The following is a 17,718-nucleotide window of genomic DNA, read 5'->3' on the forward strand; positions in this document are numbered from 1 at the left end:
CTCTCTCTCTTTCTCTCTCTCTCTTTCTCTCTCTCTCTTTCTTTCCCTCTTAAACCTCTCTCCCTCTCTCTCTCTCTCTCTCCCCAACCCCAAAGGGGGCATGTCTACTTCAACCACAATGCACCCAAGGAATTCACTAAATAAATAAAGGACCCATCTGAGTATAGAGTCTCTCACCTGTAACCCTAACGACCACTTGAGAGGCTTGACACGGAAAGATCCTCACAAGATTGAGGCTAGCCTGGGCTACACAATGAGTTCTAGGGCTGAATATAAAGTGAGATTGTCTAAAAAAAGGGGGGGGAGAAAGAAAGAAAGAAAGAAAGAAGAGAGAGAGAGAGAGAGAGAGAGGGAGGAGAGAGAGAGAGAGAGAGAGAGAGAGAGAGAGAGAGAGAGAGAGAGAGAGGAGAGAGAGAGAGAGAGAGAGAGAGAGAGAGAGAGAGGAGGAGGAGAGAGGAGAACCTTGGGTGCTGTTAAGGTAGTGTTGAGGATGTGAGAGATCAGGATTGGAGAGGACCTGAGATGAGGGAAGGGTGCACTGAAATCACTATTCACTCGGCTCTGGCGTTGGCTTCAGAAAGAGAGGAGGCCCTGCCGCTCTCTTCATGTGTGGATATTTATACCAGACTTTCTGCTTGGCGGGAAATTTCCCTAGCGAAGGCAGGGTACAGAGGGAGGAAGGGGGGCTGCAAAGAAGCTGAAGGGCTGTCCCCAGCAGGTGACAAGAGGAGAGAAGACAAGTGACAAGGGGAGAAGTAGGTAGGAAAGCTCTCTCTACAGAGTAGGAACAGGGACACAGAGAGGAGGCCACAGCTCCCCAGGACCACAAAGGGAAAACGGTTGCTATTCCAAACGAGGAAAGGACTACAGCGGTGCTGCTCTGCCCTATAAGACGCGGCAGAAACCTCGAGGGACCAAACAAATCTGTGTACCCTGGACCATAAACTTCCTGCTCCACCGTGGATTTGATGGAGCGCCCCCTTCCTGGTCAGATCCTTACCTGCAGCAGTGGGCTGGGCTCTGCTACACCTGCGGTTAATCTGAGCTTAATTTCCAACTCAATCAACAGGTTCTACCTTCCGATTCCAAAGGACCTGATCCAGTTCAACTCCCGGGCACACGGGCTCGGCCTGTTCTTGAGGCTCAAATTGCTTGCTTCTCTAATCCTTCCAGTTCCCCCAGCAAGCTAGAACTCAGATAGAGAGAGCACAGTTCTAGCTGCAGAAAAGAGAAAAATGAGGCTTGGTGCCAGACGAACTTGGGGCGCGCCTGTAAGCGCAGAGTTGCAGAAGCCGAGTAAAGAAGATAAAAAGTTCAAGGCAAGACTCGACTAAATAGAGAGTTCAAGACCAACCTGAACTACATGACTAATGCCAACAGTAATAGGACTAATAAAAATAATGTTTCGAAAAGACTATGGGGGCAGAGAGGACATCCCTAAGGGAAGGGGCGTGGCCACGCAAGACAAGTCAGATGATTGATCGCAATCCCTGGGCTCTCCGTTTCGGAGTCGGTTTTCCAAACTCCGTGCAGTAGCTGCCTGTGTATCCCTGGCCCCGTGAGGCATCTGAGAAATACCTCTGCTCAATAAATTGTGTGACCATGGCTACGGTGGCGTCTTTAGGGTCGGGTATTCTCCCGGCAATAGAGGGGGACAGAGAGAACCTAAGCTCTCTTTGCAGTGTGTGACGAAGCCTAAAGAGAGTCCAGGCTAGTCTCACACCACGGAGCAGTCTATGCAAACAATTATAGCAAAAAGTCTTGCTACTGCGGATGGGACAGTGGGGAGCCTGCGCCGGAGCGGGGACACCGAGCAGGCGCTCACAATCCCTCCCAAACTTTCGATTCCCGAGGAGTCCATCTCTGCTTCACCTTCTAGCTAAAATCAAGTACGAAGTGCGTCCCAAGTGATACAACGCGCCCCACACCTAGGTTCCAGCCCTGAGTGTCCCTGCGTCAGTCGCTCACCTGCTAGGCGGCCAAACTCCTGGTCCCGCAGCTCGCTCACGCTGCGCAACCCGTAGCCGTGGGCCAGGCGCGGTGCGCTGGCTTCTGGATGGCGCTGGAAGGCCCGGGGCTCGGGGCCCCGCTCTGTCGCCCCGCAGGCCATGGATCGCGTCTGAAGTCTACGGGATCTAGACCGCCCAGCCCGGGAAGTGAGCAAGGGAGGCGATTTCGCCAGTGCTGAGCCCTGGGTGACTCGGGTCCCCACCCAGGGGCGGTGCCTCGCGGGCCGGCCTCCTTGCAGCTCGCTGACTCACTGAAAGCTTTCACTTCGGTGCGGCCTTTGCCCACCTGGGACCGAACTCGGTCGGGTCGCGCACTCTGCGGTGACCGCCACAACCTAACGCTGACCAAGCGACACTCTAGACACCTGGGTGCGAGTCCTGGGATGTCTAGGTGCCCGTAAGGCAGGTGGCAGGAACAACGGAGTGCGTGACTTTTCCCCTGGGCATATGTGACTCCGAGTCCTAATGGCCCAGAACCTGGGATCCTCGCCCCCTGTGCTCCAGACCAGCAAATCCACTTGGACTGCTGTGGTCGCCTGCACTCCCCGCGGTTCAAAGGAAACCATTGAGCTGCTTGATAAACTCCTAGCGATTATGCAACTTCGGAGCCGGACGCTCTGGGGTGACCTCCTGCACCCTGACGGCTCAGAGCATAGCGAGTGTTTGCCAGAGCACTGCTGGGAGAGCCAGACAAACCCAATAGCTCAGAGTGGGGTGTGTGTGTGTGTGTGAAGGGCTGGGAGGTGACAACTATGCCAACTGTCATCTAAATCTGAGACAACGGGGATGGAGGTGGTTGGTTGCACAATTCCTGGTAGCATGGGAAGTCATGACAAAGTGAACTCAGGCAAGGCGCGGGTGAGAAACCAAATTTGGAGGGCACCGCTGCGGAACACTGTCTTCAGGAATTGCATGTACTTGGAAAGAGGCTCACATCCCTCCGCAAAGGAGGACCCAGTCTGAGGCCCAGAAGTTTACAGCTGGGCGATCAGATGGGAAGCCACCACGCCCAAGTTTGAAATCTGGGTCAAGGCCAGCCACCTCCTCCCCGACACCCTGGACAAGGACCAAAGATACAGTGGGATAGGCGATGGTGGTAGGGAAACCTAATGGTAAGTGTGACTCCTGGCCTAGTGCTACTTCAAAGGTTGGACAGGAGTGTCCAGAACTGTGAGGTTATGAGGTCCAGACAATGCAAAAGTAATGGGGTTCAGGGACGAATGGGGTCCTGAAGGCTTGCTCAGGATGACTCAGCTCTGTGGGATTGGGAGACAGAATAGAAAGGGTGGGGAAGGGAGGAAGTGTTGCCGGGCTCAGGCACAGAGAAACAATATGGGCTTCTAGTAAAGCCATTTAAGTGGAGATTCCCAATCAGGTCTCAAAAAGATAGGCTGGAGACACAAGATACATGGCGGGCTTGTGGAGGGCACCTCAGGAGCTTGGGGAAGAGAGCGGAGCAACAACACAGGCACCAAGAGAGTTGGTATAAAGTGGAAACTATAGGACAAGGCCACTGGGGCTCTGGGCCTGTGAGGGTGAGCGTAACTTAGTTAACTGGTTCATGGTGACCTAGCGAGGACAGTTGTCACTGAGAACAGAGCTGCTTTGTAAGAGCCAACTCAGAGGGAGAGGCAGGATAGAGGTCTCCCCACTCACCAGCATACCCAGAAGGCCTTTGCCTTGGAGGAAGCTGGAGGTCAAGGCCTATCCTCAGGAAGCAAACCTCCAGACAGGTAATCTGAGGTTTGGGTGGGTGCTCCCTATAAGAGCGAGTTCACTCTAGATTATGAAAGTAATTCTGTATGTCCACCTAGGTAGCATGTGCCGCCCTAAAAGAGAAGCTGCCCGGGTAGGTGTTGGGGTAGTTAGGCAATCAAAAGGGGCCAGTTGAGCAATGTAGTAGCTTCTGTCCAAAGCCCAGCAGTTCGCTGTAGTAGAATGAACTAAACAACAATCAAAAGAAAAACAAAACAAAAGCAGGAAGCTCCCTCCCCAGAGGCACTGGAAAGACCTTTTCTGTGGGCAGAAGCTGAAAGGGCAGCTTGGACCATGAAGAGACTGGGAACAAGGGTCCATTATATCTAAATTTATACCGTAGTGTTCAAAACAAAACCTAAGTGTACTAGCAGACCATAGCCAACATGGGTGCACCAGATTAGCTCCTCCAGGCACTGGATTTCCCCTTACTTATCCACCCCTCCTCTCTTCCTTCTGTGCTAGGACACCTCACCTCTTTGCCTCTCATTGGGCTCTTTGCATCTGAACTCTGCCACCAAGAAGGGGAAAGGGCATTAATCATTCTGCAAAGCGACTGACAGGTAACATTCTAGGATGCCTCCTGCTGGGCTATTTGCCTAAGCAAATAGATCCCCTAATTCTGTCAGTGGGTGACAATGTGCCCTGCTAGGTTCTTGGACAGAGGTGCAGCAGTAAAGCCCCTTTGGGAGCCCTGGATTAGAATCTCAACAGGGCAGGGAGTAGGGGGAGGGAAGTGAAGAGAAAGAAAGTAGAAACTCTGACTCAAAAACCAAAATGTCCTGGGATGGGGAGGAGGAGGATTTGGTTCCCAGCCTGTTTGTACTGGATATAGCCACAATCCTAAATTCTGGACAAGCATATTGGACAGAACTATGTGGGACTTCCAAGAAACACCCTTAGTTAGGAAAAGGTCTATCTGTCTTCTGGCTAGAAGGCAGAGATCATAGCACAAGGCCACACAGCTGACAGGTAGAAGACACAGAGCAAATTTAAAGCCTGGGTATCTGGTAGAGTTAAGAAATTTCCTACCCATTCTGGGCTGCCTAAATTGACTCCTTTTATTTGAGAAATAGTCTATCTTGTATAAAGGAAAAATACACTTTTGCATTTTCTTTCAGATACAGTTGAAGTGAAAACCAGATTGATATCCTAATATTCCTTTCACTAACAGAGATGAGGGAAAGCTTGCCCATGGTGGGGGGGAGCCAGGGTGAGCCCAGGGCATCCACTGATGCTCAAGCAGAGGTCACCCAAGTGACTGTCAAGAATACACAGCGAATAGTCAGTGGCCACTCCATACAGGGAGCCCTTGAGAGAACCCACAGAATTAGACATCTCTGGAGGATGCCTTTGCCACGGTTCCAAAACTCTGGGTCTACCTGACTGTGGGGTTCAGAGTTCTCTAGACCTTCCACAGCATGGCATCCATTCTCTCTCCCCTTTCCAGCCTCATGGTCACTGTCATGCAGGTTTCTTGCTTGCGATATCGAGGGGTTCCATCAGGGCCAGCCACTATTTGTCAGAAGGGGAAGGAGTAACAAAATACACCCTTTGGTATTCAGTCCATCTATGGACTTGCCTGTTCATACTTTTCATATGTAGATGACTATGTGGGGGGTTTTTAAATATATAAATCAGAGTCCTCTGATGTGCAACTTAGAGAAAACAGATCTATTGCCCTCAGGAGCCTTGCATAGCTGAGAACTCAGGTGTGCCCTGACAGCCATCACACGAGTGTGTAAATGTCTGAGAGCCCAGACAACAGTATATAAGCAAACGTAGTTATGTAAAGGGGTGCCAGTTAACTTTATACAGACAACAAATGCATACTCCCCAGCCCCCAAAACATGTCTAATGAGACTCCTATCTGCTGTGGAAAGACAGAAGCCGCAAACTAAACTCACCCCAAACCATACTGAATAAAGGTAGTGCAATGACCTCAATGCCCAGAATGAAGACATAGTGTCCAAATATATTTTATTTAGGGTTTTTTTTAAAAGGCATACCAATTAACACCCAGGAAAGAGATGTGTCTATGAACATCATCTAAAACTGTGGTTAAATATAATACCGGTCATTACACGCACCAACTGTAGTATACTTCTGTATACTCACTGTACAATAATCTCTGGAACCTTCTCACCTGTGACGCTGTGCCCAGCAAACAGCTCTCCTCCCTGAGGGTCTGCTCACAGCACTCTGTCTCTATGTACACTTTTTCTGGAGCTGTAATAAGTGTCACATAGTATCTGTCTTTGCGGCTGGTTTGTTTCACTTTGCATGATTCCTCAGGTTTTACCCATGTTGCAGTGGGAGAGCCTGTCCTTTTAAAGGCTGGTTACTACTCCTGTAATGCAAACCTGTTCGTCCAACCACCTCACACAACGCTCCCTCTCTTGGCAGTGGTGGCGGATGCTATGTGTGCATGGCTTCGTGGGCTCTTCAACATTCTGGTACAATGTTTACTCCATCTACTCTGCCCACTGCTAAGTTAACTCTGCCAGGGAAATGAACCAATTCAAGTCAAGTTAAATATAAAGGAAGGTTTGTTGGGAAGCTGCTCCTGGGCGGGTTCATTGGTTCCAGGGAGTGAGACCAAGGGGAGAGGGAAGAGAAAGAAAGCATACACATGCAGGAGAGAGAAAATACAGAGGAGGGAGGAGGGGAGGGAGGGAGGAGGGAGGGAGGAGGGAAGGAAGGAAGGAAGATATCAGGGGATGGAAAGATCTCCCATGCTCATGAGTCAGTAGGATTAATATAGTAGAAATGGCTACCATATTAAAAGCAATGCACAACTGATTAATAAAAGAACTGTTGGGAATATCACCATCCCTGATCTCCAGTTGTACTATAGAGCTATAGTAATAAAAGCAGGATGATATTGGCATAAAAACAGACACATTGATCAATCAATAGAATTGAAGACACAGACAAAAATCCACATGCCTACGATCACCTGAAGCTAGAAATACACACTGGAACAAACCAACCAACCAACCAACACCAAGATGTAGGCATAATATTATTGTGCACTGTGTGAAGATCACCCTTGTTATTCAAACACTGATTTTGGTGTCCCCATAACTACTTGTGGTCCTTATTCTGAGAATCTCCTTTCTCGGATCAGGATACCACCAGCAACAGACCAACTTCCTGCTCCAACTGCTCTCTGTGTATCCACATGAGGCCTTTTGCCGTGTGGTCTCTGAGGTCATAGTCATTGAATAAAGGAATAAAGGCTTCCCAAGTGCTGGGATTACAGGTGTGAATCACCACGCCCACTCTCTGGGTGCTTTTAGAGCCTCACTACCCATTCCACAGGCTTTTCAAAGTAGCCTTGAAAACTCAAATACTGAACTCTCATTGTTGTGTAGACAGGGCTGGTCCACAGAGACACTCTAAAGAGTTTAAAGACCCCAGGAAGTCATCAAAACATGGTATTGATGGTATTGCGATTGTGTGCTCAAGCCAATGTCCAGTTGTGTCACGGGGCTTCTGAGGCTAGAGGCTGTTTCACTGTCACCTGGAGATTTGAAGCAGATTCCGTTTCTGGGCTTAGCATCCCTAGGACTGACGCCGGCGAGTATGGATGTGTGGTGCGGGAGGTTAGGAGAGCTGAGGGCCAAGGCTACAGTATGACAGGAGCCATCAACACAGGGACTTGTGTTCCTTGGAGTTTGTCACGTACAGTTGAAGGCTCCCAGCTTCATACAAATGCAAAGGTCTGAGACCACGGTAGGGCAAGTGGAAACATGCCACCAGACAAAAATTGGGAATGTTAAACAGATTCAGAAACTCTGGTATTCTCACATGTGAGACCAACAGCCATTTCATCTCCTCCCAACCCAGTTCCTGTCCTGGACCACGTGACCATGACGCCCCATGGACAGAGACCTATAAACCCTAGGATAAGAACCTGACATTCTTTTTTTTTTTTTGGTTCTTTTTTTCGGAGCTGGGGACCGAACCCAGGGCCTTGCGCTTCCTAGGTAAGCGCTCTACCGCTGAGCTAAATCCCCAGCCCCCAGAACCTGACATTCTTGTCACCCCCTTTTCTTTTTCCTAAGGCTCAATGGCTAATCAAAAATCCTGCTTTGCTTATAGGATTCCCAAGACAAATTAACAACTGTATCCTGATGAAAAATGGACCTCCGCCCTCCCTCTGTTGTGATGGCTGCCCCCCCAAACTATTTTCAAAAAAGCCCATAGTTGGAGTCCTCTCAATATTTACCAATGGGGGGAAGAGGGGAGCTGCAGCAGTAATACACTACTCCCCTGAGGGTGAACCCCTATTCTCTGATTCAGAGAGCCGCCCCATCACTCCCCCAATATAAAGAGTTATATGCTACCTATCTAAAAGAAGGGCCCCCTTAACCTCCTTTCAGACAGTGTCTATGCTGTCAGTCTGCTCCCCTAGCTGTCAAGAGCCTTGTCAAACTAGATGTCAACCCACTCTCCCCGCTATCACACAGGATTCCACCCTCCAGCAGGAAAGAGCCTCCCCCGTCTACATCCAGCATGTCCCATCTCACAGTCCCCTGCCAGGCCTGATATCTGAGGCCTGTTCTTGATGACCAAACTGCCTCAACAGGGACATTCATGGCCCCCACTGAGCAGGCAGACCAATTCCATTCACGCACACAAATATAAAGGGGCTCCACCTCCCCCACACCCCTCTTGCTCAACTTCAAAGGATAATAAAAACGCGCTCCTCTTGTGCGTCCCTCAATACCACCCCAGCCTTACAAACGATGGGCACCAACCCCCGAGGCCTCAAATCCAATGCCTAATGGCAAATCCATGTCACCCATATCCCCCAATTTGGTAGGCAGAAATGTTTCTGTCACTATAGACACATACTCACATTTCACATGGGCCACAGCCCAAACAGGTGAACACTCTAAAGGTTCCCCATGCTCCCCACCTTTGCCATCATGGGCATTCCTCCACAGATAAACACTGATAATGGCCTTCACTAGCTCTCAATCAAAACCTTCTGCACACATTGGAAAATTGCCCACCATACAGGGATTCCCCACAACCCTCAGGGCCAAGGAATAATAGAAAGAACACATCGAACCCTAACAGCCCAACTCCTAAAACAAAAGGCAACCACCTACCCCCTAATGCACAACTCTTGAAGGCTTTGACTACCCCGCACCCGTTCTAGTACAATGGTGTGATCCTTTGAATGGAATTTGGAAGGGACCCGACCCTCTCCTTACAACTGGGAGGGGTTTTGCTTATGGTTTCCCACAAGAACAGCCTAAGCCTATCTGGGTTCCTGCCAGGTCTGACACCACCCCTACCCAACCAAGAAGATGGTTCTCCTCTCACTGGCAGTTCAGGGACAGAGGAAGAGGAAGCACCACACCCATGGGAACAAGATCTCCTGGAAGGACCTGGTGACTGCTGCCAGGCCATGTGTCCCCACAACCTCCCCTCCTCTATTCTCTTGGCTCTGTTGTTGTCGTTCTTCATATTAACTCTGCTACGGCCCAGTCTCTCTCTAGCCTTCCCAACACCTTCCCCTGGAGATTCTTCACTAGGGAGACTTAGAACAGACACAACAAAGTAAGCAAAGTCATAGGAACCCAGGATTGTCCACTTAAAGGATGTCCTACCAGGATTGAGACCCCCCTACACCCACATTCCATCTCCACTCCCCTGCCCTTCCCTCTGCTTTCCTTAAGGAAACACAGGCGAATGGGTGCAGGAGGTCTCCACACATGCAGGTTGCAGAGAGGGGAGCTGCAGAATGGAATCCACCAGCCGAGGCGGCACTGTGCTCATCCACCTTAAAACTCATTTTCAGCTTTCCATCAGCGATCCATGGGATGAACATTAGGAGTCATGGCTGAAGTTTACCTTAATGGCTATGCCAAATACCCCATGGCTGACCTCCACGTCTCCTGCGAGCTCATCCCTGCCTCCAAATCAGTCTTTACCCATGTTGATATTCTTCAACGGGAAAATCAGTCTCAGAAGGAACTCCAAGCCACCCTTTCCTGGCTACAGTACATCCAATATGCAGCTGACCTCCTTCCCTTAACAACCCACCCCAACTCCTCCCATTTTCTGTACTTCTCCTGTGAGTCTCCTGACATTCACCCGAACTAAGCTGGAGTTCCCCTGCCCTCTTGTTCCCAATGACAAGCCCTGGACCTTGGTAACTGGTCTCCTCAGCCTCAGCCTGCCTTGTTTCTCATCTGAGCTAGGGCCCCATCTTAGGCTGTTCATAGCCTAGTGCCCATTTTGTTTGTCCAGCAGAGCTCACACACCCCAGCGGTGAGCCGGAACACGGAACCACACATGGCCAGTGATGCATCAGTGTACAACCAGCTGGACAGGGGATACTGACACCCGCCCAACTGAGAGCTGCTGCCAGCAGCCCAGCCAGGACTTCCCAACACTGCCAAGGAGACTCAGTCCTCGGGTGCAGAGTCCTATCTTCATGCTCTCTCTTCGGAGTGAGTAACAGAGCCATTTTCTTATGATGAGACCCGAGAGAGACAGCAGGGACATGCAGGACTCCTGGTGTCCAAGGTACGTGTGTACTTGGAGGGATAATCACCTCTCCTCTGCCTGGGACAGATGTCAAGACAAAACCATCCATTTCATTTGCTGGTGCTGGACACTGATCCGTGCTGGGAGCTGGGCGCATAGGGAAGGTAAGGGGAAGGATAGTCCAGGACGTTCTTCCTTCTGCTCATCAATTCGCCAGATGATCTCTGTTCAGGACGCTGTGGACTGCCGGGCCTGCAGCAGGCTCCCACATCTCTCCCAAAGTCCCACGTTACCAGCCTTCCTCATCCTACTGTCCCCAGCCCTTCCTTTCCTCCTGAGGACACCCTGATGATGCACATCCTTCACTCTCATGACATCAGCTGGCACCTAAACTCAGATGGCTCTTATTGTCCAACCCCTAACTTATTACTTTATATCCAAAAATGATACCCGAAGCCCTTCAAAAGGAGAATCTCGGTGCCTTTAAGTAAAGGAATGGAATGGTTACAGCTCAAGCCTGCAACTGCTTGCCAAGTTCTGGAGTACTTGGCAGCTGGTAGGAAGAGAGGCCAAGACAGCATACTGTGTGTGGTGTGCTTATTTACAGGGAGTATAAAACAAAAGTCAAACCCTTCGGGCTTCTCTGTTATCTCTATCTTCAGTCTCAGAAGGAGGCAATAACAAGAGCATCCCAAGTGCTTTGGACACAGAGTTTAGACTCTAGAAGTCCACACGCTGAAGGCTACTGCCTAGCATGGTGATGTTGACAGTTAGGGGAACCTTTAAGAGGCAGCGTCTAATGACTGCTCCTCAGGCCTTTAACAGGGAGGGTGTTCTCCGGAGAGGGTTTTAAGTAAGTCTGGAACCTCCCTCAATCTCTGTGGCTTCCTGTTGCATCGTGTACTCTCCCTATTCCACAGGTGTCCCCACTACTGACATCCCAGCCACAAGGCCCTCACCAGAACAAGCAGAATCCAGGGCCATGCTCTTCAACCTGTTTCTTTACCGGGTGCCCATTCTCTACCAACTAGTCACAACACAAAGCAGACACAGAGAGAGCTAAAGACTCAATATAATGCAAAAATCAGACACATTTGGGCACAAATTAAAAGTGTTCTTAATCTGACACACACAGAGGTAGACCCAAGCGTCTCTGACAGCATGGGTAAGGTTCTGGGAGGTTACATATATACGATAAAAGAAGGGAAAGAGCCCGTGGCCTTCATCAGATAGTAGACAGGGAAACTCATTCAATCACTAAGGTAAGGAAAGGGCGATCTATTTACATAACAAACGTTTAAGACAATCAAGACAGGCAGGGTGAGGTCAAGTTTTCACAGGGCACATCTGTTAACCCTATAAATCTTCACAGTATGGTCCTCGCCACAGCTTGCAAAATCCAACCACTCGGTCCCCTCTTCACTCTGCTCATTGCTGCCTCTGCAGTTCTTCCAGCATAACCTTCTGATACCCAGCGCGTGACTCTGGCTGCAACCAAGACAGAGATCATAAGGTCAACACAAGTCATGATTATAGAACACGCCACTGTTTGCCTACACAGTGATGTAACCAGGGTGCCCACGCAGTGGTTTTAACATGGGTGGAAGGCTAATACTCCAGGAATTGTATCCTATATTGAAAATATCTTACTCTATTTACTTTCAAAACAGACTAATACCTTATTCACTGGCCAATGACAATGCACAAGGAACAAAAATGGTACATTTCTGTCTAATGTTTTACTCATCAGTAGAATGACTGAAGTGATTATTAAGGTGATCCTTTCAGAGGCCAGCAAGACAGCTAAGTATGTAAAGGTATTTCCACCAGGCCATCCACCTTAGTTCAATGCCTGTGACAACCCAACTTCTGCAAGCTGACCTCTGACCTCTGTTCATATTACTACATGCACATGCTCATAGGCACAGCCTTACATAAGTAAATGTAAGGTTTCCTAAAAGCTAGTCTTTCAAGATAACATTTTAATCTCAAGATTTAATTCAATAACTTCAAGATTATTGAATCTATTTTAATTTTAAAATATATTTCAGGTTATTTTCTTCTGCTTACATTGCTAAGAGGTGAATGAACTTTAACATTTTTTACCACTGGGTAAAGAAAGATGTTTTGCACCCCTTGATGAACACAGTGAGAGTCATGATCTCAGGGTGATCTAACTGCAGGGAGTCAGGCAAGGTCATAAACTGTACTAGAGATCCTTGTTCCCTAGCGTCTCCCAAAAGGCCGACTTGGAAAAAGTACGCACGCTCAAAATGGATAAAGTCAAGAGCAAGACTCCTACGGAGGAGGCAGAAACAGTGAAAGAGCACAGGACACAGATCTCACCTTTGGAGACGCCAGGGAGTCAGCAGGCATGAATGAGGTGCGAGTCTGAAGAACGGGGCCTGAAGAAACAGCCCCTGAGTGCGGATAGGTCCTTGCAGTGCAGAAGACACAAGGACAGAGTTCCCAGTCAAGTGCAGGGAGCCAGAGTTTATTGGGGTTACTCAAAAGAGCATGGGAGACGGACAGGCAACCAGCCACCTAGCAACTGTTCACCTCAGACAATTTCAGGGACCAAGAGCCTCAGGTGCCCCCATACAGGAGCAGGTCAATAGGCTGATCTGCTTCAGAGCAGGGAGTCACGTCCAATCCCGAGGACACCTAAGATGGCGTAACTTACAGAAACTACGCTGCTGTGTGCCATGCTTTCTGAGAACTTTCTAGAGAAGACGCTTCCTTCCGTGTTATGCAGACCATGACTGCGTACCTGACTATTAAAGCAGCCATGAGTCACTTGGACCCGAGTAAATCTGCTATAACTAGCGAGGTCTATAAAGATGGGTGCTGAGGTTTTTTTTTCTTTCTTTTTTTTTTTTTTTCAGAGCTGGGGACAGAACCCAGGGCCTTGCGCTTGCTAGGCAAGTGCTCTACCACTGAACTAAATCCCCAACCCCGGGTGCTGAGTTTTAAAAAGGCAAAATATAAATGAGCAACACTGAAAAGACCATTATTAATTTTTCTCGTGTCATGTTATCAAGGTTTGCGACACTGCTTTGAAAGAGGAGCTCCAAAAGCAGTGATAAGAACCTCAACACCGAGAAAGGCCCCAGCCCCTCTACCACTCACTGACAACACTCACTGGACATGGTTCTCATCCTATTAAACAAACTTTTGGAAGTGGTGATCAATTAAAATCGTGCATTTCTCCCATGGGGGTTGTTCTGAAGGTCAGAACTTATTTACATAAAGTGATGGGTTTTCGCTTTTGAGGGAGTTGTTGTTTTTCTTTAAACCTAGCATGTTGACACATCACATTTAAAAGACAGGGAGGGACATGGAGAAATGGATCAGCATGCAAACAGGATCCCCAGGAGCCATGTAAAAGCCAGACTCGCTGCATACACCATGAGCCCAGGGCTGTGTAGACTGGAGACAGGAAGACTGCAGGGTTTGCTAGCCACGAGCCCAGCTCTAGATTCAATGAGAGACCCCTATCTCAACTGAATATGGCAGAGAGGAATAGAACAGGACACCTGCTGTTCCCAGAGGTCCTCTTCAGACTTCTGTACAAGATGGGGACACGCTCAAACACATGCACGCACACACACACACTCACACACACACACACACAGAGCAGGGGGGAAGAGGTAGGTAAGGAAGAAAAATGGAAGATAAGAGATTTTGGGGGCTGTGGATGGCATTCAGTGGTAGAGTGCTTTCCTAACATGCCTAAGACCCTGGGTGGAAACTCCAGCACCAGAAAACTCATCAGTTAATTACAGGATATGGCCCCTGGGAAGCCAATCTGAACGTCCTGCTTTTATTTCTGTGAATGCACTACTAACAAAAGCTAGCATTTAGTAATTAGAATACCAGCTATCCAACTAACACAGCATATTAAGTCTAGAATTTCTTTCATGTTGCAAACCCTGCCTATCATTACAACCACAAGGAAATAATCACCAAATGAAAACCCTGAACTCTTTACAATCTTGCCATGCTAACTGGCTTCCCACACTGGAGCCATGGTAGGAGTCTGAGTTCCAAGCCAAAGGCAGAACCCTGTGTACAACAAGGCAGAAGGAGGTAAGGAAAGAGGCAGGGCAGGAGTGTCCGTGCTGAGGATGCGATGCCCCCAGCTGCTTCCTTTTGTAGGAGGCCAAGCATGAGCTACTTCAACTGCAACAACAAGGCTGACACAAGTTTAACAAGCAGTTCCAGTAAGCACTAACGGCTGTGGAAGGCCTGCTCTCTCTAATCTCCCCAGCAGGGGACACTCAAGTAGGACAGCATTTGAAACTATGTTTAAACAGTACAGGCCCAAAAGACTGAAAAGCCCAAGAAAATGAGACCCAGAAAGATATCGATGACTTACTGAGAGCTCAAGCATTGAAGCGGTGACGTGTGCTATGAAGCGGATTAGAGTGGCCTCTGCTAGGACAGGGGGACTGCTCAGCTGGTGGAAGGCTTACCCACCACACGTGGTGGAAGGCTTACCCACCACACGTGGTGGAAGGCTTACCCACCACACCTGAAGCCCTAGGTTCCAGCCTAAGCACCACGTTAAAAAATAGGTGTGATGGTGCGGCCTGTGATCCCAGAACTCAGGACATAGAAGAGCTCCCCAGGCCCCATCTTGGAAAGGAAAGAAGAGGAAACAGGAAAGCAATGGATAATGTCTGTAATTGCAGTGTGACAAGACCCAGCGGTCTATTTGAGAATATCAAAACTGAGTCCCACACACTAGCAAATGTCATTTTAGGAGGTACAACTTGGCTTTAGTACCAGGGACAGAAGTTCCTGTCCCACTATGTGAAAATGTTCATAAAATTTGCCACTAAAGAACACCCGTTTCTATCTAATCAGATGGAAACAAAGTAGAAAGAAAATACCTTGGAGTTGTTTCTACACAGCTAGTCCAGTCTTTGGTTTCTTGATTGGTCTTGCTCCAGGAGTATATACAAATCTTCCCACTCTCCAATCCAACTGCCACAATGTATCTGTTTTCAAGCAGGGAGATGGCAGAGGTTGGTTTAGCAAGAATTTCTCTCATCTCTCCCTGCTCTTGAGTGCTTCTCCACCCTCACGCCCACCCTGCGCTGCTCTGCTGTGTCTCCAGCCTCCTCTCTGCGGAAGATGCATGGAGGTCCACCTGAACTGAGCTGCCAAAGCCGACAAGCTAGTGTTTCCTAGCTGTGCACGGACTCCTCTTCCCCTAGGCTGCTTGTGACAGAAAGCAAGGCAGTACACAATCTGAAATAAGAACCTTCGTTCCTATTCCCATTTGACCAAAATCACACAATTCTAAGACTTAAAACTTCTTATAAGCATAAGCACCTTGAAAGCAGCAGCGACTCTGAAGTCCACACACCAAAACAAACAAAAAGTGAGATGCAACTGAACAACCAGGTCCCACAGAACTGACCTTTGGGCTGGGTTAAGCACAGGGCAGACACTGACAGCTGTCACAGGACTGCCCACATCCAGGATCGAGGAGCAGGGATTAATGGGGTGCTCCATGGGGTTATAGCTGGAGTTACACTCGCCCCAGACCACCACCTAGAGCACAAATCACACTGTGAGGCATTCTCTACAAGGTTTCTAGTCCTGTATTCTGGTCCCAGGAGACAATGATCACTCTGGGGTCACAGAGAAGCCACAGGTTGAGATCTCAGATACAGAAATGTACCAGAGAGCATAGAGTGTTGTCTTAAGTTCTAATACATAATATGGTTCCAATGCAGTGAAATCCCACCCAGCATGTCCTGCCTACAGTTGCTGCCCTCATGACTTGCTACATATTTGTTGGAGAGGAAGTCGGTCTCCTCTTCTATACTACCTAATTCTTAGGCAGTCAACTTGGCTATCAGGAGGACAGAATGCTGGCAATATATCCTGCATAAGGCTTCCCTGTGAGCCCCAGCAGGGCTCAAGGGTATCTGACTAGAACACAGAAACAGAGAAGGAAGAAAAATGGACAGGGTTACAAAGGCAGGACCAGGGTTGGGGATTTAGCTCAGTGGTAGAGCGCTTGCCTAGCAAGCGCAAGGCCCTGGGTTCGGTCCCCAGCTCCAAAAAAAAAAAAGGCAGGACCAAAGCATGGTTCTGAATAGGCTCTGAGAAGCACACATTTCTAAAACTGCAGCAAACGCACTTGGTCTGTTTTAGCCAGCATATCCCTGAGAGCTAGGCAGGCAGGACCTGCTTCCTCAGCACCCAGCCCGGGATCTGTGCTCCCCAGGGAGGGAACAAGCAGCCAAACTGGGAGAAGGACACTGGCAGGCCAGTGCTGCTGTTCTAAATCTGGTTGCACCAGGCCCAAGCCAACTCTGTTCCAGTTATCTAGATTGTTTTCACAAAGGGAAGGGCGATGGAAAGAAACACTAGTCCTACCAGCCCTGGACTAGGACACTCAGAAAAGACAAGAGGGAAAGCAGAGGGAGCACCAGGAGCGGAGGGCGGCCCTCAGGCAACAAAGGGAGGGGTGAGTCCCAGCAGAGGGCGCCTAATTGCTTGAGTTTCTCAAGCTTCAGTCTTGTTCTGCTCCTCTTCTTTCACTGAATTAAAAGGTCATAACCTTCATTACCAAAAAAATGGGAGCTAGAAGATGGCTGAGTCTTTAAAGGCTTGTCACGCAAACACGAAAACCTGTTTGATTCCCAGGACCTGTGTTAAAATAAAACCCAAACCAAAATAAACAAACCCCAAGCAAGGTGCTGTACCTGAACCCAGCACTGATGAGGTCCTGGCTCCACAGCACAAATGAAGCTCATTCCTGAGTGTTATCACCCAGAAAACCAGATGTGCAGTCTCCAGCCCCGCCTGCTCTCCTGGGTTCCCTCTTTTTTTTTTGGTTCTTTTTTTCGGAGCTGGGGACCGAACCAGGGCCTTGCGCTTCCTAGGCAAGCGCTCTCTACCACTGAGCCAAATCCCCAACCCCGTGGGTTCCCTCTTAACCAAACGCTGCTTCATTGTGCACTGGGACCACCTGATAACACACACTGACCAAGAGTTCTCTTCATGTTCAGAGAATATATTTACAGAGCTTAAAAAGAAAACCCTTTTAATGTACATATATAACGGGGAAGTCATGAACTACTGTGTAAACATCACGAGTAAGGCAGAATAATGTGCTCTTAAATATAACTGCAAAAACATTATCTCACATTTGTAAAAATACTAAATTTTATCTTTGGTTGGGAAAAAAATTACCTTCTTGTCTCGACTTCCAGTGAAGAAGTACTTGCTATCAGGACTCCAGTCACAAGACCAAATGATTCTACTATGCACAGAAGTGATTTTGTTGGTGAATGCAAAAAGATTAAAAAACGGATCTGTAAATTGAAAAAAAAACAAACCATATATACACTGCTCACGAAGCAGGAGAGGCAGCTCCCCTTCTAACCTGCGCAGCAAGGTCCGCTGGGCACCAACATAACTC

The 17,718-nt window shown here is 48.7% G+C and overlaps 2 protein-coding genes across 2 annotated transcripts in view; both read right to left on the reverse strand.

The window, feature by feature from the left end:
* The window catches only part of Mocos (molybdenum cofactor sulfurase), a 44,947-nt gene extending 42,803 nt beyond the window's left edge, over nucleotides 1-2,144 (reverse strand). Inside the window, exon 1 of the mRNA XM_032886031.1 lies at nucleotides 1,969-2,144. Within this exon, the coding sequence (XP_032741922.1) occupies nucleotides 1,969-2,110 (142 nt within the window). The 5' untranslated portion in view covers nucleotides 2,111-2,144. The remainder of the gene's footprint in view (nucleotides 1-1,968) is intronic.
* Nucleotides 2,145-11,328: 9,184 nt separating this feature from the next.
* The window catches only part of Elp2 (elongator acetyltransferase complex subunit 2), a 36,773-nt gene continuing 30,383 nt past the window's right edge, over nucleotides 11,329-17,718 (reverse strand). The window contains exons 20-23 of the mRNA XM_032885350.1: nucleotides 17,490-17,611; nucleotides 15,703-15,836; nucleotides 15,170-15,277; nucleotides 11,329-11,762 (exon numbers count right to left, since the gene is read on the reverse strand). Of these exons, the coding sequence (XP_032741241.1) occupies nucleotides 11,609-11,762; nucleotides 15,170-15,277; nucleotides 15,703-15,836; nucleotides 17,490-17,611 (518 nt within the window). The 3' untranslated portion in view covers nucleotides 11,329-11,608. The remainder of the gene's footprint in view (nucleotides 11,763-15,169; nucleotides 15,278-15,702; nucleotides 15,837-17,489; nucleotides 17,612-17,718) is intronic.

The sequence above is a fragment of the Rattus rattus genome, chromosome 15 (assembly GCF_011064425.1).
Source record: "Rattus rattus isolate New Zealand chromosome 15, Rrattus_CSIRO_v1, whole genome shotgun sequence".
In the NCBI taxonomy this organism is placed as follows: domain Eukaryota; kingdom Metazoa; phylum Chordata; class Mammalia; order Rodentia; family Muridae; genus Rattus; species Rattus rattus.